The sequence below is a fragment of the Equus caballus genome, chromosome X (genome assembly GCF_041296265.1).
Source record: "Equus caballus isolate H_3958 breed thoroughbred chromosome X, TB-T2T, whole genome shotgun sequence".
NCBI classification, from domain to species: domain Eukaryota; kingdom Metazoa; phylum Chordata; class Mammalia; order Perissodactyla; family Equidae; genus Equus; species Equus caballus.
In genome coordinates this window covers 112525705-112549156 of record NC_091715.1, presented here as the reverse complement: position 1 = coordinate 112549156, position 23452 = coordinate 112525705, and the positions used below count along the sequence as shown (strand labels likewise).

At 34.7% G+C, this 23452-nt stretch overlaps 1 protein-coding gene and 1 pseudogene across 12 annotated transcripts in view; one reads left to right on the top strand and one right to left on the bottom strand.

Moving 5' to 3' along the window:
• The window catches only part of LRCH2 (leucine rich repeats and calponin homology domain containing 2), a 105655-nt gene that overhangs the window by 60065 nt on the left and 22138 nt on the right, over nt 1–23452 (top strand). For all 12 annotated transcript variants that reach the window (XR_011435069.1, XR_011435068.1, XR_011435067.1 and 9 more), the window contains 4 exons: nt 767–832; nt 8154–8202; nt 8281–8397; nt 22855–22899. Coding sequence is in view for 8 of the 12 variants with exons in the window: in XM_023634469.2 (XP_023490237.2) it covers nt 767–832; nt 8154–8202; nt 8281–8397; nt 22855–22899 (277 nt within the window). In the remaining 4 variants the exon portion in view is untranslated. The remainder of the gene's footprint in view (nt 1–766; nt 833–8153; nt 8203–8280; nt 8398–22854; nt 22900–23452) is intronic.
• LOC102150871 (ATP synthase subunit f, mitochondrial pseudogene) lies at nt 21302–22412 on the bottom strand (annotated as a pseudogene).

The window sequence follows — 23452 nt, the reverse complement described above, 5'->3', positions numbered from 1 at the left end:
TGACATCTGAGATTTTATTTTGAATAAAAGGAAGATATTCTACTCCTTGTAAAACTAAACTTTAAAATTGAAAATTGTTACATTTATATTTATAATAAATAGATAAATACTAAGAACTCTTAAATTTGGTAGTTACTTATGTTAATAAATTCATTACTTTTGACTTTGGGATTAATATTTAGAATTATGTAAAATTATGGACAAATGGTTCCGTCATACAACGCCTTATCGTTCTTTATTTTTCTTTCCTTTTTTGATTTTCTTGGAATATTGTTTGATTTGGTTATTAAAAATTTAATAAACTTGTGGTTTTTTTAAAGAATTGAACTTTAGCACTGGCTTTGCATTTAGAATTAAGGTTTATTATTTGGCTTTTGGAAAAATGATTATGTATTACAGCAACATAACCCTATCATTTGCTGTGTTGGGAAAACTAAATCAGTCATGATGGTACCTAAACAATCTGCATCTCTTTATCTTCTGTCTCAGCAAAAGTTAGATATGCACAGGGCAATAGCATGGCTAGAAGATATCCAAGCCTCGAGAAAGGGTTTATAAAAGAAGATGCATGGAAGAGTTGGTGAGCTTCATTCCTTCATAATAGCCAGTGCGCCATTAGGCACCTGATCTAAATAATATTTAAATATTGTTTTCTAGCAAAGATCTTCATGGACCAGATGTAGTTTATTATGGAGATCTTTTATATCATGTGTATACGCTATTCCCTTTAATGTACTTTGGAATTAATGTGTTGATTTACTTTTAGGATTCTTAATCGTTCAACTTCTGTCACAAGAAACAAGCCAAAACAAGCTGCGGAATGTGAAAAGAGGTATAAAAATATCTTAGTCCTTATATTTAATATTTGTAGTGAGACTTGATCCTCTGTCAGTGATGTTTCCATATATGGGCTTTAGTTGAGTAAAGGATATCGATTTAATATAACTAGATAATTTAAAGAAGAAATATGTTACAGCACGAGTAAACTTACTTTTGATATAAACGAATCCCAAAATGCTGATTTGATCTCTTTTTGTGCTCATACTTGTATTTTGTCTTGACAATGGAGTCACTTATTCATTTATTAATTCAACATTTATTGTATTGCTATTACTGCCAGGAATAATGTGTTTTTTCATCATTGTGTTTATTTTCTATGTTATTGTTCACCTTTTGATTTCTTTTCAGTTGGATTTTACTAAATTCTTCTATGTGAATACATGGTCTAAGTCCACATATTATGAATTCCAGAGAACTAGAAGACCTTGAAAGTTTCTATTTATTCTTTTTGGTGGTTTGAAAATTTGCATCAGACTCAACTCCTGAGTCATTCTTAAGGGAGTGTAAAGTTCTAAGGCTGTGGAGTGGGTATGGAAGTACTCAGAGCAAGAATGAACATTTATTGAATTCTTGTTATATGTGTACTGTTCTGAGTGCTTTAGATGTATTATCTCATTTAATCCTCGTAATAACTCAATACAGTTGTTACTGTTGTCATCCCCATTTTATAGGTGAGAAAACTGAGGCTCATAAATTACCATAACTTGCTCAGGGTCACACAGCTAGTAAGTGATATAGTGAGAATTCAAACCCAGGTTGTCTGGCTCCAGAACCCCAGGTCTTAACATATGGTAATAAGAACACTTTGCTTCCTCCAGATCCGCAAATCCCAGTGGATGTCTTTTCCTTGATACCTCATAGTCCAAACTGCACTTATTTCTCCCCAAAGCTATTTCTTCTCCTTTTTTTGTTTTATTTGCCTGAGTGAACGTACCGCTATTTATTACAGTCATGCAAGCGAGCGACTTTGGAATCATCAGAAACTCCTCTTTCTTATTCACCCCTCCCAATCCAGTCAGTCACAGAAAATCGTAGTTTTTTAATATTACTTGCATCTCTCCCGACCTCTTCTTACCTATGGCAGTTGTGTTGGTTCAGGCCTCATTTTTTTCTACCTGGACTATTGCAACAGTGCCCAGACATATCTCCTTTCTTCAGTTTTGCCTACCTTTAAATCTGTCTTCTGCACTGATGTAAGAGTGATGGTTCTAAAACACAAGTCTGACTATGTGACACCATTTGTTATCTTCTAATGGTTCTTTCTAACTTTTAGGACAAAGCTTAAAATATTTAGCTTAACCCGTAAGACTGAAGTGAGTGTCTACTTCGAGAGCCTCATCTCATGCTCTCTTCCACTGGCACCTTTTGTGACTAAGAACAGTACCTCTTTCCTCGTTACAGCCTGGTTTCACGTCTCTGTGTTCTCTATCCTGCTCTCTCTGCTGGGATTGCCCCTGCTTCTTCTCTTTTTCACTTAACCTTTCAGAATCAGTTCAAGCGTAAGATGACTTATCATACTCAAGTCGAGAAACACCTATCTCAAATTTCATTTAACCGATTTAATTCACTCTCTTCCTTTTTGAAAGCTGATTCTGTTATCTTAAATATTTGTTTTTCTTAAAGTTTCTGTTATTACCTTCCCTCTTAGTTCTTTCATTCCCATCTTAAGCTTCCTCCCCAGGTTCCTGACATACTCTTGAGAAAGCCCCATCTGCCCAAACCTCAAAACTGTGATAGCCAATCCTGACATTTCCTTCACAGAACTATGACTTCTTATTTTGAAACAGTCACCCAGTTCCTTCTTTAAAAACAAAACAAAACATTTAAAAACTTTTTCCTGACCATAAGAGTAATGTAGCTTTATTGTTGAGAAGTGACAAATTGGGAAATTTAAACTCAAAGAAAAAATATACAAATATCGCCCATTATCCTACTCTGCATAGATGAGAAGTCATAGTATTTTGGCATTTTTCTCTTCAGACATTTTTTCTGTATGTGTGCATGAATATTTACATTGGCATGTGTGTATGTGTGTACATAAATATCCTCTGTAGAGTTGTATTACCTGTTGCCTACTCACCACCTTCGCTTAGATGTGTGTAATAGGCATAGGAAACTTAACTTTCCAAACCACACTCTTAATCTCTCTCCTTCTGCCTCTTAAACCTGTTCTTCTTGCATTTTCCCCCATTTCAGAAAATGTCAACTCTATCCTTCTAGTTGCTCAGCTCAAAATCCTCAGAATAATCCTTAACTTGTCACTGTCGTTCACAGCCCATATCTAATTTATTAGCAAATCTTGTTGATTGCACCTTCAAAATAGACCCAGAATCTGATCACATCTTACCACCTCTCCACCAACCACCCTCACCCTAGCCATCTCTTACTTGGAATATTACAAAAGTATCCTAACAGGTCTCCTTTCTGCCCTTGCTTTCCTTTAGTTTGTTTTTCAAAAAGCATCAGATTGATACTTTTAAAACGGAAGTCAAATCATGTCATTCTTCATAATTCTCTAATGACTTACCATCTCATTTAGAATAAAAACTAGAATCCTTTGAGGACTTGTATATCTCAACATTATTTGGCCCCGTACTGCCTTCCTCTCTTGCGTCACTCTTCCTGGTTAGTTATTCTCCATCTATACTGGCCTCCTTGTTGAATCTCAATACACCAGGAGTTTTTTCTCCCTCTCGTGGCTTTTGCCTCTGCCTGGAATGATTTTCCCTCAGATAACCATATAGCTTATTCCCTTGCCTTTAGGTTTCTGCTCAAACGCCACTTCATCAGCCAGGGGCTCCCTGTACAACTTAGATGAAAGCACATGCCTCTCCCACTCCTTTGTCCCTTGTCCCATAGTTTGCTTTATTTTTCTCCACAGAACTTAATACCATCTGACATTCTAAATGTATACTTTTTTGCCATCTGACATTCTGAATATATACTTGTTTATTTATTGTTTGTCAACACCACTCTGTCATCCCTTGGGCACACTACAATCTTGATTTTATCAGTTATTAAGAGAAGACTGTTGAACTCTCCAAAACTAATTGTGCATTTGTCTTTTTCCTTAATGTTCTATCATTTTTTCTTCATATATTCTGAAGTTGTTATTAAATACGTAAATGTTTAGGATTGTAATGTCCTGTTGGTGAAGTTACACCCATGTCATTATGAAATGACTTTCTTTATATTCCTGGTAGTATTCTACTTTTCTGCTATTAATATAGTCATCTCCACTTTCTTTTGATTAGTGTTAACATGATATATCTTTCTCTAGCTTTTATTTTAATTTATTTGTATCTTTTTGGTGAAAGTGGGTTTCTTGTAGTTAGTGTATGGTGGCATCTTTCTTTTTCATTGAATCTCATAATGTGACTTTTAATTGCAGTGTTAAGATTGTTTATATTTAATGTAATTATTGATATTAATGGGTTTAAATCTACTGTCTTGTTATGTATTTCCTTTTTGTCTTATCTTTTGTAGCCATCTTTCCTCTTTTTCTCCCATCTTTTGAATTATATTTTAAAATTCTAATTTATCTCCTTTGTGGGCTTATTAACTATAACTTTATGTTATGTTAGTGGTTGTTTTAGGGTTTAAAGTATAATATTTAACTTTTCACAGTCTGCCTTCAAGTGCTAGTATGCTGTTTCATATATTGTGTAAGAACCTTCAGTGTATTTCTGTTCTTCTCTCTTGGCCTTTGTAGTGTTGTTGCTATACATTTTACTTCTGTATATGTTATAAACAACACAGTACATTGTTATGATTTTTGCTTTAAATAGTCAATTATTTCTTTAAAGATATTTAAATAACCAGAATAATGTCTTTTATCTTTACTCAGTTACCATCTCCAGTGTCCATTATTCCTTTGTGTAGATCCATATTTCTATGTGTATCATTTTCTACCTGAAAGAGCTACTTTAACATTACTTTTACTGCTGGTCTGCTGGTGTTGAATCCTTTCAGTTTCTCTATGTCTGAAAAAGTCTTTATTTTGCCTCCATTTTTGAAAGATATCTTTGCAAGTACAAAATTCTGGGTTGACGTTTTTTTCTTTCAGTACCTTAAAGAAGTTTCTCCACTGTCTTCTGGATTGCATTGTTTCCAGTGAGAACTCTGTTGTCAATTGTTGTTTCACGGAGCCTAATGTGTCTTTTTTCTTTGGCTACTTTTTACATTTTCTCTTTGTCATTTACTTTTAAGTAATCTGATTTTGATGCATCTTGGCGTAGTTTTCTTCATGTTTCTTTTGCTTGGAGTTCATTGAGCCTCTCAAATTTGTGGATTTATTGTTTTCAAGAAATTTGAAAGTTTGGGGCCTTTATTTCTTCAGATATTTTTTCTGTCACCTGATCTCTTCTTCTGGAACCCCAATTATATGTGTTTGAGGCCGCTTGAAGTTTCCCACAGATCAATGATAGTCTATTTGTTCTTTATTTGATTTTTGCTAGTTCCTTTGCTGTGTTTTTATGTTTGCTAATCATTTCTTATGAAATGTCTAAGCTTTAGTTAATCCCATCCAATTTATTTTTAATTTCAGATGTTGTATTTTTAGCTCTTAAACTTTGATTTTTATTTATTTTATGTCTATCATTTCTGTACTTAACATGTTTAGTCTTTTCCTCTAGCTTCCTGAACCTTGCCTGGTTGATTTTTTTTTTTTTTTTTTTTTTTGGTGAGGAAGATTGGCCCTGAGCTAACATCTGGTGCCAATCTTCCTCTTTTTGCTTGAGGAAGATTGTCACTGAGCTAACATCTGTGCCAATCTTCCTCTATTTTATATGTGGGACACTGCCACAGCATGGCTGGATGAGCAGTGTGTCAGTCCGTGCCTGGGATCTGAACCTATGAACCCCAGGCTGCCAAAGCAGAACACACAAACTTAGCCACTATGCCACTGGGCTGGCCCTTGCCTGGTTGAATTTTTGATTGCATGCCAGACATTGTAAACTTTACCTTCTTGGATGCTGGATGTTATAGTATTTCTGTAAATATTCTTGAGCTTTGTTCTGGGATGTGATTAAATTATTTTGTAACAATTTTATATTTTGGGGACTTGGTTTTATGACTTATTATGTGGGATCAGTGTGGCATTTAGTCTGGGACCAAATTTGCCCCCCTAATGAGGCAAGACCTTTCTTAGTACTTTACCTGATTCCCCATTAACTATAACATTTTCCTGTTTGGCTTGTGGAAACTGGTACTATTCCTAATACTCTGTGAATCTGAGAATTACTCTCTAATATTTCTGGTGATTCATTCTTTTGCCTAGGGTAGTTTTCTCACACCTGTGATCAGTGATCACTACTCAGCTGAAAATTTGAAGGATGTCTCTGCAGAGTTCTTACGTTCTTTCTCTGTGCATTACGTTTTTCTGTTACTTTGTCCTGTTAACTCAATCTACCTTTTGCTCCCAGGCTCCCAGCTATGTCTCCTCAATTCAGAGAGCTCTCTCAGCCCTGCTTTGGTTCCCCGTCTTTGGGCTGTAGCCTGGAAGCTCCCTTTCTAAAGCAATCTGACTCAATTGTGGTGGGGTTCACCTTGTTTGTTACCCATCTCTAAGGGATAAATGTCTTTTTTTTTGCCTGGTATTGAATGTCTCAGAAAGCATAACTTTATATATTTTGTCTGTTCTTTTAGTGTTTTCAGTTAGGATATAAATCTGGTCACTGTTATTCTATCTTGGCCAGATGCAAAGCCTAATTTTTACACTTTATGTACTTTGTCAATATTTAGGTGTGATTGTTTCTTCCATATGCCCTCTCCACCTCAACATTTAAAAAATTACTGACCATAGTTTTCAGATACTTATGTGATTTCATCTTTATTTATATTTAACTCTTTCAGTCCATTAATTATGGTATTTGATGTGAGGTAAGGAATCTAGTTTTTTTCCTCCCTCCTTCTCTCCTTTTTCTCACTCCCTCTCCTCTTCTCCCTCTCTTTTTCTTTCTTTCTTTCTGTGTATATTTTACAATTAACCAGTTGCCCCAGCACTATTTGTTACATAATCCATCATTTCCACAATTATTTTAAATTTCATTTTTATTATAAGTTGTTATACTTGTGGTCCTGTACTCCTATTCCACGGAAAAATCTATAGATTCTGGAGCTAGCACTATTTTATTAATATAATTTAATAGAATATATAATTTCCTGGTAGGGAAGTCGCCTTTATTATATAAGTTTTCTCTTGATCATCCACTCTTCCAAATTAACTTTGAAACTCTTTTATCTGATTTCTAAAAGAAGCCCAAAAATACTTCTTGAGTTTTTAAAAAGATTTCAGTTATCAGTCATTTTGAAGAATTTATACCTATAATATTTAGTCTTTCTGTCCAAGAACTTTCTAGTTATTCAAATCTGTTACTAGACATTTGTGGTTTTTTCATGTAGGTCTTCTCTATGTCCAGTTAAGTTTTTTCCTAGGTATTTTTTACTTTTCCTTCTCTTTATGAATGAGATTTGTCCAAATACATTTTATAACTTGTTATAGTTGGTATATAGGAAAGCTATTAACTTTTGTATCTTTTTCTATAGCTGGTAACCTTACTTCTCTTAATAATAGACTTTTTGTGTTTTTTTCCCTTGTGTAATCATGTTTTCTATAAATTTTGAAAATTTGTTTCTAATTTTTAAATGTTTCTTTTCTTACTGTACTGTAGATAAGTTCCAGAACAGTGTTGAGTAACAGCAGCTCTAGTGGTTATTTTGTTCGTGTATTTTTTCCAAAGGAACTCCTTGTTCAAATCTGCTACCTAACGAAGCGTGCATGATCTACCTTACCCCACAAAACAACTAGGTGAAAAGAATTTCTACCATAGCCCCCCTGTGTGTCAGACTGAAGGGTTAGAGGCTCATAATCATTAGTTCAAAGGCAAAAAGGACTTATTCCTCTAAACTCTTGGGCATTTAGACAAAATAAATTTGTCTAAAGAAATTATTAGTTGTTGGGTTTTTAAAAAAATTTTTGGTAATGATTTGAATATAATAAATATCCTGTCTGTTCTTTGACTATATGTCTCTAGATATTACATTTCTTTTGGCCTCTAAAAAATCCTTAGAATAGGCCTATGCATAGGGTGATATTACATAAGCCTATTTTGATATTTTTAAGGAATGTAAATGATTGGGAACTTAACTATGTTTTTGTCAACTTGAAGTTTTATGTTGTTAGTTCAAAGCATAGGCATGGGTAAATTCTTTAGATTTCTGGTAAGAAAAGAGACAACTTTATAATGTTCGTAATGTATACCTAAGGGTAATTTAAAATATTTTAACATATTAAGGCATCTTTAATTTTTCAGCATCTCAGCAGATGAAGTTAATTCACCCTTATCACCCCTTACATGGCAGGTAAGAAAAAATTAAGTTACTGTTATATCTAATGTCTTGTTCTTAGTTATTTAGTTAAAAGAAATTGTCTCATTGCAGCCCTTAGAAAATCAGAAGGATCAAATAGATGAACAACAGTGGCCAGAATCTCAACCTATAATCTGGCAGAGTGAAGAAAGGAGACGGAGCAAACAGATTAGAAAAGACTATTTCAAGGTACCTAATTGTAAAATTTACTTTGTAATTATTAATTTTGATTTTGTCAGTTTTGTTTTGTGTTAAGAAGGTAGAATATAACTCTCTAGTTAAATATTGTAAATGTATTATTTTATCTTGATTTCCCACATGTATGTGGTATAGATAATAATATGATTCAGTTTTATCCGTAAAATTTCAGTAATTCAGAATACTTAAGAATGAGTAAATCAATATGAATTATGATTTACTAAATACTTTACAAGAAAGATGAATGTTTCCTACACTATCAGTTGTAGCAATATGTAGTAATGTTTTAAAAGAATTGCCCAGAAAAGATCTTTCATTTGTTTGAATAAATAGTTGACACATATTTGCAGTTAGCATTTAACTGTTTCTATGTAAATAAATCTTATTTATGTTGTTCTAAAAATACTTGAAAGCATTTTCCCCCATTTTCTTTTCTTCTTATTACCTTAGTAGATTTCTTAAGATGGTCGTTTATCTTAGCTAAATTAAAAGCTAGACCATCTGAATTTTCCCAAATTTCTGCTTAGCAGAGTTTCAATGAAATTTTACTGTGTACACCTTTGTAAATGTTATAATATTATCTATTTGTGGTTAAAGTCTGCTATATTTGCAGATGCCAGTCATCGGAATTGGAATAATCTTCAGTACTAATCAGAATACATTTTTGGAATTTCTAACTCAAATGAACAGTGCAAACAAGCTCCTGCTCCATGAATAGCAAATTCTGTTGTTTTTGTGCACCTTTTCTGTTTTCCAAAACCTAATTTTTATTTAATAATAATAATAATAAAATTTTATCAAAATACTGAATTCTAAGCTGAATTGTAGGTATTTTGAGGTTAATATCACTAATGAATAGGATTATATTTTATATTTTTCTCTGGTAGAAATGAGTCTCTGTGCACATTGATCTGTTTCCTTATATGGGAGTGTAACATATATTTGGAAGTAGTATCCTATGACCAAAACAAAAATGTTATATGTCTTAGCAAGTCTGACAGGTTTAATGTTTCAACAAATAATTACTGAATCCTTTTAATGAGCCTCATGTTACCTGAACAATAGGAGAGAGAATCAAGAAATAAAAGACAGGGAAAAAGGGAAGGACACTGTAAGCAGAACCCTGGTCATTGATGGTGAGAGTCTATTTATCCCAACCCTTTACAGATCTGTAGTTATATTTACATTCTGCAGTTTATTTTAAAGTCCCCTCTTTTAGTTTATGAGACCTTGAACAAAGACAGTAAAATTTGTTAATAGATAAAGCTTGATGAATGACTGGTGATGTGGGGGAAATTTTAGTATTTCTAACTCATAAAAGAGATTTCCATATTTATTTAATCTTCTAGTATATTAAAAGCATACAAATTCTATTTATGAAAATACTTGCATAACACTGACTAAGTGCCAGGCACTGTTCTAAGTGTGTACTTTTCAAATATCTACTCATTTAATTTTCGTAACAACCCTAAGAAGTAAGTAAAAATATTATCATTCCTATTTTACAGATGGAGAAATTAAGGCACAGGTAGGCTAAGTAATATGCTTCAGGTCACTTAGCTAATAAGCAGCTCAGTCAAGATTTGAACCTAGCTTGTTTGAACCCAGAGCACCTATGCTGCCTGTTTATCTACTGCGGATAGCCTAATATTAAATGAACAGATACTTTAAAATCAATACAGTTTTAAATATTTTGTAGTAATTCAAGTGAACTTCTCAATAAAGTTTTAATAGAGGCCTCAGTGACCCTTTAAAAAATATTTCTTTGATTTAATAGCATTATTTGTTAATAAGCATTTTATTTTTTATGGCTTAAGCATACCTTCTATAGTATTGCTATATTTTGTAAGTTGCTAAGAGATCATGTGAGATAATCTTTGAAGTGTCCATTATATAATCATCATTTAGCAAATGTTAATTTCTTCCATACTTAATAAAGTAAGTGCAAAGATAAGTTTCACTCACTGGGGAATGTTTTAAGGAGATATGTAGTTCTCCTCAATAGTCAGAAGATGTCACTGTTAAGACACTGTTAAAAAATTGAATGTCAACCATTTTTTCCTAAGATGTAAAAAAACCTTATAAAATCCAGATACTACTCTCTAAATTAAATCAAAGCCATTATTCAAAATTGCCAGTATTTTCATGATTAAAACATCATCAATTTCTATGAAGCGTCCTTCTTTCAAAAAGAAAATTTCTCTTATTTAATGACCCATCTCCCGAGAATCAAAAGGATTGTTCATAGGATATATTACTGAACTTAATCTGTATTTATAGTTCATTAAACATTAAAATATACTACTCCAGAGATTTATATCAAATTATCACTGAGCTCGCTCGGTGATGGCTCCATTAGCTTTGCTGTGTTATGAAGCATACAGAGCTTTTGTGCAACTTTATCCTGACACATATAAATGACTGAGCCATGGAATTTCTTTGTTTGTGTCCCATGGTAAATTATAGATGATGCTGGTTTTCAGTATATTTTTTCAAAGTGTTTGTGTGTATGTTTGTCTCTCCATTATTGCTTCTTAGTTGCCAAGACTAATTTTGGGTAGTATGTTTTTCAAGTAAGCCCCTGAAGCTAAGTAAAAAATGTTTCAATATATTGACCAGATTATATGAGCAAGAAGATAAATTGGGTCAGATTATGTGACTAAGTAAATCACTGTAGGAGAGTTACATTAATTCTTTTAGATAACCAGGCCACTGTTGTGTAGATTACTACTCTAGTAAATAAAATTTAATGTCCTTGTTGCCAAAATAAAATCACTGCAAGCTTCATCGTGCGGGTCTCCCCTAAAACTCTCCCCACTAAGATACAATGAAAAGGACATTCATATTCCAGCAGTTGAGAGACCCATGTAGCCATATATCTGAAGGTGGAGTTGCTGGAGCAACCCCTGAGGAAGTGAAATGAGGTAAGCTTCTCTTCCTCCCAAAGGTCAGTGACCCAGGGACTGTGCACAACTCCAAGTGGAAAGGGGGGAGGGGCTGGCCCTCCACAGAAACACCAACACTTTCCAGGGTCCCTCACAGCCCAGGGAAAAGTCCCACACAGAGGTGACTAGCTATTGCAGGCTTGTCTTCATCACACCAACATGCCAGGAGAACAGACAGTGAGGGCAGAGTGAGAAGCCCTGAAGATAGCACAGGAGAATGCGCCCCTCCCTGTAGCCCAGCACCCAAGTTAAAAGCAGCCTCTGGGAGCTCAGCCAAGGATCTTGGTGGGCTCAGAATACACAGCTCTTGACCCCAACTCAGTGGTGGCAAGTGGAAGCAGTGATTAAGTACTACCACTATGTGAAAGCACAAATCCATGTCATCTGTCAGTATGAAAAAATATATTAAATCTCCAGACCAGAAGGAAAATGACAGGTGCCCAGAAATGAATCCTGAAGGCACAGTAATATATAATCTAAATGGCAGAGAATTCAAAATAGTTATCATAAAGAAACTTAATGAGTTATAAGAAAATGTAAATAGAATGTTCAACAAGTTCTGGAACTTCTTCACAAAAGAGATTGAAACTATAGTGAAGAACCAATCAGAAATATTAGAGATGAAAAAGACAATGGATGAGATAAAGAATAATATGGATTCCTTGAACAATAGAGTTGATAATATGGACAAATGAATCAGCAATGTTGAGGACAGAAATATAGAAATGATTCAGGTGGAGGAGTGAGAACTAAGACCAAAAAGAAATGAAGTTCTCTGAGAAATATCCGACTTAATTAGGAAGTGCAACATAAGGATTATAGACATTTCAGAGGGAGAGGAGATGGAGAATGGAGCAGAAAGCTTGTTCAAAGAAATAATAGCTAAGAACTTCCCAAACCTGGGGAAGGAGCTGGAAATGCAAGTGAAAAAAGTCAATAGATCTCCTAACAGTATCAATATAAAAAGACCTACTGCAATGCATGTAGTAGGAAGCTGGCAAAAGTCAATGCCAAAGTAAAAGTACTAAGGGCAGTAAGGCAGAAGAAAATAACTTAGAGAGGAACCCCTATCAGGCTTTCAGTGGATTTCTCAGCAGAAACCTTGCAGGCTAGCAGATAGTGGAATGGTATATTCAAAACTCTGAAAGACAAAAACTTTCAGCCAAGAATATTCTATCCAGTGAAAATATCCTTTAGATATGATGGAGAAATAAAAGCATTCCCAGATTTGCCACAACTAGAAGGACCCACAACTAAAATATACAACTATGTATTGGGGAGATTTGGAGAGAAAAAGCAGAAAATAAAGGAAGATTGGCAATGGTTGTTAGCTCAGGTGCCAATCTTAAAAAAAAAAAATCCCAGATAAACAAAATGTAAGGGAGTTCATCACCACAAGACCCCCCTACCAGAAATCCTCAAGAGATACTAATACCTTAAAGAAAAAGAAGGGGGTTACAAAGCCCTGAGTAGGGAGATAAATAAAAAAAAGTAGACAAAATCAGAATGTTGTAGCTATCCATCAGAACAGGTTAACAAACATTTAATTATAGCATTAAAGATAAAGGGAAGGAAAACACCAAAAATAAATATAATCTCATTTTAACACAAACCCACAACACAAGATGCAATAAGATGTGACAAAAGCAACTTAAGAGTGGAAGAGGATAGGGATGGAAATGGCTTAGTCTGAGGAAATAAGAGGTTACCAGATAATGGACTATCTCATATACGAGATTTTTTCATGCAAACCTCATGGTAACCACTAAACAAATAAGTAGAACAGAGACACAAAAAATACGTAAGGAGAAAACTAAGAAACCAGCATAGAAAACTACCTAACCGAATTAGTAGTCTGAAATACGTGGGACAAGAAACAAAGGAAATGCAGAAGAACCAGAAAATGAGTGATAAAATGGCAGTATTAAGCCCTCATATATCAATAATCACTCTAAGTGTAAGTGAGTTGAATTCTCCAATCAAAAGACAGAGAGTGGTGGGATGGATTAAAAAACAAACCTAACAATATACTGCCTCCAGGAAACACGCCTCAACTCCAATGACAAACAGGCTCAGGGTGAAGGTATGGAAGGTGATATTCCAAGCTAATGGCAAACAAAAGAAAGCAGGTGTTGCCATATTTATGTAAGACAAAGTAGACTTCAAGACAAAACAGGTAAAGAGAGACAAAGAGGGGCAGTATATAATGATCAAATGTGCACTCCACCAAGAAGACATAACACTTACAAATATCTATGCACCCAACACTGCAGCACCAGAGAACATAAAGAAACTATTAACATACCTAAAAGGAGATATCAACAACAACACAATAAAAGAAGGGGACCTTAACACTCTTACATCAATGGATAGATCATCCAGACAGAAAGTCAACAAGGAAACAGTGAAATCAAGTGAAAAACCAGACCAGATGGACTTAATAGACATATATAGAACACTCCATCCAAAAACTGCAGAATAAACATTTTTCTCAAGTGTATGTGGAACATTCTCAAGAATAGACCATGTGTTTGGAAACAAGTCAAGCCTCAATAAATTTAAGAAGATAGAAATAATACAAAGCATATTTTCTGACCATAATTCTATGAAACTGGAAATCAACTGCAAGAAAAAAGCTGAGAAAGGGACAAAGATGTGGAAACTAAACAACATGCTACTGAACAACCAATGGATCATTGAAGAAATTAAAGGACAAATAAAAAAAATATCTGGAGACAAATGAAAATGAAAACATACCATACCAACCCATATGGGATGCAGCAAAAGTGGTCCTAAGAGGGAAATTCATTGCAAATCAGGTTTACCTTAACAAACAAGAAAAATCTCAAATAAGCAATCTCAGACTACAACTAACAGAATTAGAAAAAGAACAACAAAGCCCAAACTCAGCAGAAGGAGGGAAATAATAAAAATCAGAGCAGAAATGAAATTGAAACAAAAAAGACAATAGAAAGAATCAGTGAAACTTAGAGCTGGTTCTCTGAGAATATAAACAAAATTGACAAACTGTTAGCCACACTCACTAAGAAAACAAGAGAAAAATCTCAAAGAAATAAAATTAGACATGAAAGAGGAGAAATTACAATGGATACCAAAGAAATACAAAAGATTATAAGAGAATACATTGAAAACCTATATGCCATCTAATTGGGACAATCTAGAAGAAAGGGATAAATTCTTAGACTCTTCCAACCTCCCAAAAGTGAATCAAGAAGAAATAATCTGAATATACCAATTACAAGAGATTGAAACAGTAATCAAAAACCTCCCCCCAAATAAAAATCCAGGACCAGATGGCTTCTCTGGAGAATCCTAGAAAACATTCAAAGAAGATTTAATACCTGTTCTTCTCAAATTGTTCCAAAGAATTGGGAAGATGGAACACTTTCTAACACTTTCTACGAGGCCAACATCACCCTGATACTAAAGCCAGACAAGGACAACACAAAAAAGGAAAATTACAAGTCAAGATCGCTAATGAAAATAGATGCAAAAATCCTCAAGAAAATATTGGCAACCTGAATACAGCAACACATCAAAAAGATCACACCTCATGATCAAGTGGGATTTATACCAGAGACCCAGGGTTGTTTCAGCATCCGAAAATCAATCAATATGATAAACCACATTAACAAAATGAGGAACCGAAACCATGTGATCATTTCAATAGACACAGAGAAAGCATTTGACAAGATCCAACTTTCATTCATGATAAAATCTCTTAATAAAATCAGAATAAAAGGAAAGTACCTCAAAATAATACAGGCAATATATTAAAAACTCACAGCAGCATCATACTCAATGGGGAAAACCTGAAAACCATCCCTCTGAGAACAGGAACAAGACAAGGGTGCCCACTCTCACCGCCTTTATTCAACATAGTACTGGAGGTTTTGGCCAGAGCAATTAGGTAAGAAAAAGAAGTAAAAGGTATCCAAACCGGCAGTGAAGAAATCAAACTCTTGCTGACGACATGAAAACTGAAAGCCATCCTTCTGAGAACAGGAACAAGACCAATCAGATAAAGAAGATGTAGTATATATATACAATGGAATACTACTCAGCCATAAAAAAGGCAAAATCGTCCCATTCTCAAGAACGTGGATGGACCTTGATGGTATTATGTTAAGTGAAGTAAACCAGACAGAGAAAGACGGACACCATATGATTTCACTCATATGTGGAAGATAAACAACCACATGTACAAAGAGAACAGTTCAGTGGTTACCAGGGGTAAGGGGGTTGGAGTGTGGGCACAAAGGGTGAATGGGCACATGTACATGGTGACTGACAGATGATAATGTACAACTGAAATTTCACAATGTTTTAAACTATTATGACCCCAATAAAAAAATAAATGAATAAATAAACTCATTGTTTCTCAAAGTAAACTTATCCCAGGAAATAACTACTTTTAAAAAAAATTGTTTACAGAAATATATTAATATTATTTTAATAGCTATACAACAAAATATGAAAATCTAACCTCTTGTTGAGAAATTATGTTTAATATAAATTAGTAGCTTTAATTTTTGGGGGGAGGGGAAGCAAATAGTCTGGGTTTTTGTGCTTTTTAAATTTTTTATTTTCTTTTGTGGTAACGGTGATTTATAACATTATATAAATGTCTGTGTAAATCATTATATATTTGATTTCTGTGTAGATTACAACATGTTCACCACCCAAAGACTAATTACAATCCATCACCACGCACATCTCCCTAATCACCCCTTTCACCTTACTCCCTCCTCCCTTCCCCTCTGGTAACCACCAATCAAGTCTCTGTTGATATGTGTGTTGTTTTTATCTTCTACTTATGAGTGAGAGGATATGATATTTGCCTTTCTCCCTCTGACTTATTTCACTGAGCATAATGCTCTCAAGATCCATCCATGTTGTCACAAATGGCTGGATTTCATCTTTTTTTATGGCTGAGTAGTATTCTATTGTGTATATATACCAGATCTTCTTTATCCATTCATCCCTTGATGGGCACCCAGGTTGCTTCCAAGTCTTGGTTATTGTGAATAATGCTGTGATGAACATAGGGGTGCATCTATCTTTATGCATTCGTGTTCATGTTCTTTGGATAAATACCCAGCAGTGGAATAGCTAGATCATGTGGTAGATCTATTTTTAATTTTTTCAGGAATCTCCATACTGTTTTCCATAGTGGCTGCACCAGTTTGCACTCCTACCAGTAGTGTATGAGGGTTCCCTTCTCTCCACATCCTCTCCAACACTTATTGTTTCCTATCTTGTTAATTATAGCCATTCTGTTGAGAGTAAGGTGATATGTCATTCTAGTTTTTTTTTTTTTTTAGGATGATTGGCCCTGAGCTAACATCTGCTGCCAATCCTTGTCTTTTTCTGAGGAAGATTGGCCCTGAGTTAACATCTGTGCTCACCTTCCTCTATTTTATATCTAGAATGCCTGCCACAGCATGGCTTGGTAAGCGGTGCTAGGTCTGCGCCTGGGATCTGAACTGGCAAAACCCAGGCCACCAAAGCAGAGTGCTCGATCTTAACTGCTACACCACTGGGCTGATGCCTTCATTGTAGTTTTGATTTGCATCTCCCTGATAGTGATGTTGAACATTTTTTCGTGTGCGTATTGGTCTTCTGTATATCTCCTTTGGAAAAATGTATGTTCAGAGCTTTTGCCCATTTTTAATTGTGTTAGTTTTTTTTTATGAGATGTATGAGTTCTTTATATATTTTGGATGTTAACTACTTATCAGACATGTGGTTTGCAAATATCTTCTCCCAGTTGTTAGGATGTATTTTCATTTTGTTGATATTTTTCCTTTGCTGTACAGAAGGTTTTTAGTTTGATGTAGTCCTATTTGTTTATTTTTTCTATTGTTTCCCTTTCCCAGTCAGACAAGCTACTTGAAAATATGTTACTAGGACCCCTGTCACAGAGTGTACTGTCTATGTTTTATTCTTCAAGTTTAATGTTTCCAGGTCTTACATTTAAGTCTTTAATCCATTTTGAGTTGATTTTTGTGTATGGTATAAGATAGTGTCTACTTTAATTTTTTTGTGTATGGCTGTCCAGTTTTCCCAGTACCAGTTATTGAAGAGACTTTCCTTTCTCCATTGTATGTTCTTGGTTCCCTTCTAGAAAATTAACTGTCCATAGATGTGTGTGTTTATTTTTGGGCTCTCCATTCTGTTCCATTAATCTGTGTGTTTGTTTTTGTGCCAGTACCATCCTGGTTTGGTTACTATAGCTTTGTAGTATGTTTTGAAATCAGGGAGTGTGATACTTCCAGCTTTGTTCTTTTTTCTTAGGATTCCTTTAGCTATTTGGGGTCTTTTGTTCCATATAAATTTTAGGATTCTTTCTTCTATTTCTGTGAAAAATTTTGGAACTTTGATAGGGATTACATTGAATCTATAGATTGCTTCAAGAAGTATGGACATTTTAACTATGTTAATTCTTCCAATCCAAGAGCATGGAATATCTTTCCATTTTTTTATGTCTTTGATTTCTTTCAACAATGTTTTATAGTTTTCGGTGTACAGATCTTTTACCTCTTTGATTAAGTTTATTCCTAGAAATTTTATTCTGTTTGTCACAGTTGTAAATGGGATTGTATTCTTAATTTATCTTTCTGCTGCTTTGTTGTTAGCATATAGAAACGCAACTAATTTTTGTATGTTGATTTTGTATCCTGCAACTTGACTGTATTCATTGATCATTTCTAAATGTTTTTTAGTGGATTCTTTAGGGTTTTCTATATATAAAATCATGTCATCTGCAAATAATAACAGTTTACTTCTTTCTTTCCATTTTGGATCCCTTTCATTCCTTTTTCTTGTCTGATTGCTTGGGCTAAGACTTCCAGTACTATGTTAAACAAGAGTGATGAAAGTCGGCATCCTTGTCTAGTTGCTCTTCTCTGAGGGGTAGCCTTCAGATTTTCTCCATTGAGAATGATATTAGCATTGTGTTTGATATATATGGCCTTTATTATGTTGAGGTGCTTTCCTTATATACTCATTTTATTGAGTTTTTATCATAAATGGATGCTGTATTTTGTCAAATGCTTTCTCTACATCTATTGAGATGACGATGTGATTTCTATTCTTCATTTTGTTAATGTGGTGTATCACAGTGATTGATTTGTGGATGTTGAACCATCCCTGTGTCCCTGGAATAAGTCCCACTTGATCATCTTGTAACATCTTGTAAGAATGATAACACATGAATTTCTAAATGCATCTGATGATTTATTTCTAAAGGAACAAAGTTAAAAGGCATTAGAACAAGTATACTAAGTTAGTTTTAAGGATTATTTGACTTATTGAGATGGCATATATATTTGTCTTCAAACGTATCTTATTACTATTGTAATAAAACATTATAATGACTCAAAATATATATCTGATTTCATAAATATAGTGCAGTATTTTAATTTAAAAGCTAACCCCAAAGAAAATATTTTTATATAGTTTTTATGATCATGGTTAATTTTATATTGGAATATGGAAGCCAGCTGGGCTTGTGAAATAACCTGGTTTGTTCTGAGTCAGAGTTTGTGCACAAGTCAACTGTCTCTCCTGTGAAATTTATTATAAGCCTCAGAGATGAGCTGACCTTTCTGTTTCTGAATAGGCCTGTATTGTAGCATTTGAATTTAGATGCAATAAAACTTAAGTTATTCAGAACTGAATATTAATTGAGGACACTTGAGTTGAATGAGTAAAAAGTTGAAGCTACAGAATATTTTTAAATCTATGTAAATATTAGGTTGGGTTTTAGGTCCTTTAAATATGTGCAGTATTGCAAACTAAGTAGTATCCTTCTGAGTTTTCATGTATAATGGATATTTTTAATTAGAATTGTTGTTGAGTAACAATAATACAATTCTCATTATCTAACTTCTTGACTGCAGCATCTTCTGTTTCTTTCGTTTATCAATTATCTGCTCACTCTTCTATGTCCTTTCTGTCTCTTTACCTTCTATCTTATAAATGTTCTCAGACCTCTACCATTATTCCTGATTCCCTTTTCAGCTGTTGCTTTTTCTCTTTGCTTTCTTTTAGGGCCAAACTTTTCATATCTAGGTCTCCAGTTTTTCATCTCTTCTTAACCCACTGCTCCTTGGCTTTCACCTCTATTTCTCCTTTGAAATAGTCCCTCATTAGAACTTAACATGTGCCTACTAATGGCAAAATCTATGTTACATTTGACAATGATAAGCATGTCTTTCTTCTTGAAACTACTTTCTTGGTTTCTGCGTCATTTTTCTTCCCTGATTCTTTTTGATGTCCTTGTCTAACTTTTCTTCTGCTTGCTCTTAGGGTCTCATCCTTTTCATATTTTGGTGAGGAAGATTGTCCCTGAGCTAACATCTGTGCCAGTCTTCCTCTCTTTGGTTTGTGGGATGCCGCCACAGAATGGCTTGATGAATGGTGTGTAGGTCCGTGCCTGGGATCCAAACCCATGAGCCCTGGGCCACCAAAGCACAGTTTGCAAACTTAAGCACTGTGCCGCAGGGCTGGGCCTGGATCTCATTCTCTTTTTATTACTCTAAAAACTCTCTCTGAAGCTTTTATGGTTCCAGATGTCTCTCATATTCTGCTGTGTCTAAATTTATATCCCATAAAATTGTTCTGATCTCCAGACCGGTGTTTCGAATTGTATGGATGCCCTACATGTATTTCAGATTCATTATGTCTCCCTCTCCCTCTCTGCACTATGGAGCTTGCTCCTCCTCTCTATTCTTTATTGTAATTAATAGTAGAGGTATCTATAAAGTTATCTAAGCTCTGTATCTGAGTCCTCCTTCATCTTTCCCTCTTTCATTCCCTTCACCTAATTGGTCACCAGGATGTTAGTTATACGTCATTTCTCCAATTCATCACCTCTTTGTCTCTATTTCCCTTCGTTTTGTTGGAACCCTCATTCTTTCTCACCTGAGCAATTGTAATAACTTCTTAATGGTCCCCCTTTCTCTAGTCTCCCAGTCCTTAGAGAAATCCTCAGCTTAAATGTCTTTATTGGTTCCCCATTATCAATATACATAAAGTTTAGACTTTTTAGAAACTTCATGGGCCATCTTTATCTACTTCTCTAAGTTTTGTTGCCTGCCACGATTCACTTTCCTCACGAGCCACACTACTGCTCTTTGTTTTCTGCATAGTCTGGGCTTTTTTTTTTTTTTTTTGGTGAGGGCCACCTGAGCTAACGTCTGTTGCCAATCTTCCTCTTTTTGCTTGAGGAAGATAGTCCCTGAGCTACCATCTGTGCCAGTCTTTCTCTATTTTGTGTGTGGGATGCTGCCACAGCATGGCTTGATGAGTGGTTTGTAGGTTTGTGCCCACAATCTGAACCCATGATCCCCAGTTCATGGAAGCAGAGCATACCAACTTAAGTACTATGCCAATGGGCCAGCCCCTGGGCTGAGCTTTTTTATTCCTTTGTGCTTTCCTTTTGGGAATGTCATGCTCATCAGCCCTTTATTCCTGAGAAATTCCTACTAATCATTTAGGATTTAGAGATGGGAGTATAGCATAGTGGTTAAGAGCCTGGGCTTCTAGAATCAAATCACTCAGGTTCCAGGCCTTATTTGAGATATCTACTAACTGTGTGACTTTGGCAAATTACCTAACCTTGCTGAGCTTAGTTTTTTTAATCTTCAAATGACTAATAATATCTTCCTCCACAGGATTGTTATAACTATTGAATTATTTAATAATGTAAAGTGCTTAGAACTCTGCTTGCCACAGAGTATGCACCTAATAAATATTAGCTTATTATTCACTCAAATGTTATTCTTTTTTTTTTTGTACCAATCGTCTTTTATTGGGTATTAACTCTCAGTTAGGATATGAAAGGATTCAGCAAAGATCAGGAGTGCTGGCCAAAAAAGGTCATGGTCAGGAATGTAGACTGTGCCCTCTACACTGGGCCCTTTTCAGTGGTACTTGCATAGCTGCTCATGTGTGAGTTTCTTGTAAGAAAGGTGGTATTTGAGAAGTTCGTAAGCTGCCAGCACTTAGAAACCCCAGCAATGCTCCCTTTCTTCACATTGACATACTTGTTGTGATACCAGTAGTAACCTCTTAGAAATGCTCCAACAGTACCTTTAGGGATGAAATCCCGCATCAGTATCCAGCTTGGTAGCTCCCCTATTCAGACACCCATGAGTTTCTTCTCCCTCACTGGTATGAGTGATGCCGTCTTGGAGTCCTGGTGTCTGCTTTCCAAATGTCACTCTTTTTTTAAAGTAGAATATAACCAAGAATAAGTGACATAAGTGAGCATCATGCCTAGGGATAGCCAGTAGGTTTATTCACACATGCTAACTCCATTCAGTGGCTATGTGGAGCATTGGGTTGAAAGCATATTGAGGCTATGTCTGGGATCAGCTGGAAAGAGCACCCTGGAAAGTAGTGATAATTGTCTTAAATCACAGGAGTGACAGTAGAGGAAGTTAGGTCTTGTATTTGTAATCCCTAATACTGCTCACCCCTCAGTTCATGGTAGAACTATCAGGTAGGTTATCTATTTTTCCAGGAGTCATGGAAGATAAAGCTGCATAAGTAAAGGGGACCATTAAAGAGAACCTTGAATGCCAGGCAAAGAAATTTGGACATAATCCTAAAGTTAGTAGGTTTTTCAACAGGAGAGTCATGAGTTCCAAGTAATGTTTTGAGAAGGTTAGTCTTCCACTGATTTTCCACTGAATATTTGTGGTGAGGAGGAATCAGAAATAAGAACTGTAGTGGTTGTCATATTGTATTTCCTTAAATCTAAAAAGCACTTTTTCACATATTAGCATTTTTTTATATTGAGTATATTACCTCTATGCCTCGGTATAAAGTAGAGATATTAGTATTTACCTTAGAGTTGTTATGAATATTAAATGGGTTAATTCATGTAACACTTAAATCAATGCCTGGTATATAGTAAGCACTAGTATAAGTTAGCTATTATCACAACTAATATTATTATATAGTCAGTATATACATTTAATATAGTATTTTCTTTTACCTGAAATCACTAGGTTTCTTAACAATAGACATTTTTGAATGGTGATATTATCGACTAGGTGTGAGATAATGGGGGCCTAGGATAGGGTGGTACTTGTGAGAATTCAGAAGTAAGATGGAGAGAGATAAAAAACAATTGACGTGATGACGTATTGAATGTAGTGGATTAAGAAAAAGGAGGATTTAAGACAGCCCTCAAATAGCAAACCTGAGTGAATGGGAAATGGATTGGCTTAGGAGGAAATGTTTACTTGATATATGTAAAGTACTTAGAACTGTGCCTTGCACGTAGAAAGGACTGTTCGTGTTAGCTATTAGCAAATAGTAGGACTATTTAAACTGGTTATGTAATTAAACTTAGTATCAGATAATTTAATAAAATTACCAAAATATGAATAAACCTCACATATAATTTACTAGCAACAAATTCATATGTTCAAGGAAAAATAAAGTATGTGCTTTAAATATTTTTCAGTATAAATCATCAAGGAAGAGTTCAAGTGGCAATGAAAACGATGAGGTGAGAAAACAGGGTAATGTTAGTAATTATTTAAAATATTTATTTTTCATATGTGGTTGCCTCAATCAGAGTAAAATGTAACCCATCTTGCAGTTTCTTTGTTATTGATTTAATGCATGGGTTTTCGCCACTGATAAAAACTCAGCATCATCATACAATCATTAACGTAATCATGTAATTTCCATATGTCCTTTATTTGGAATAGAATTTCTAATAGTTCAGTTGTAGAATTTTCTTAGCATTCATCTTGAAACTGTAATTCATGAATTTAAAATTTTTACATTTTCCCGTCTTTTATCTTCCTAAATCAACCTGGTAGTCAATTGAGATTTCTTTGGAATTTATTAATTTCTTTCCACAAATTCTGTTCACTATTTTAACATTTAAAAGTAGATTTCTACAGTTTGTGCATTACTATAAATTTTTCCGCTTCACCACTTTAAGCCATGCAACAGCCTAGCATTTTTGAAATATACATTCTCATCACCATAAATACTTAAACTTTGTATATTTTTGTTTGGAGGGATTGGTAGTTAATTTGATGTTGGGTACT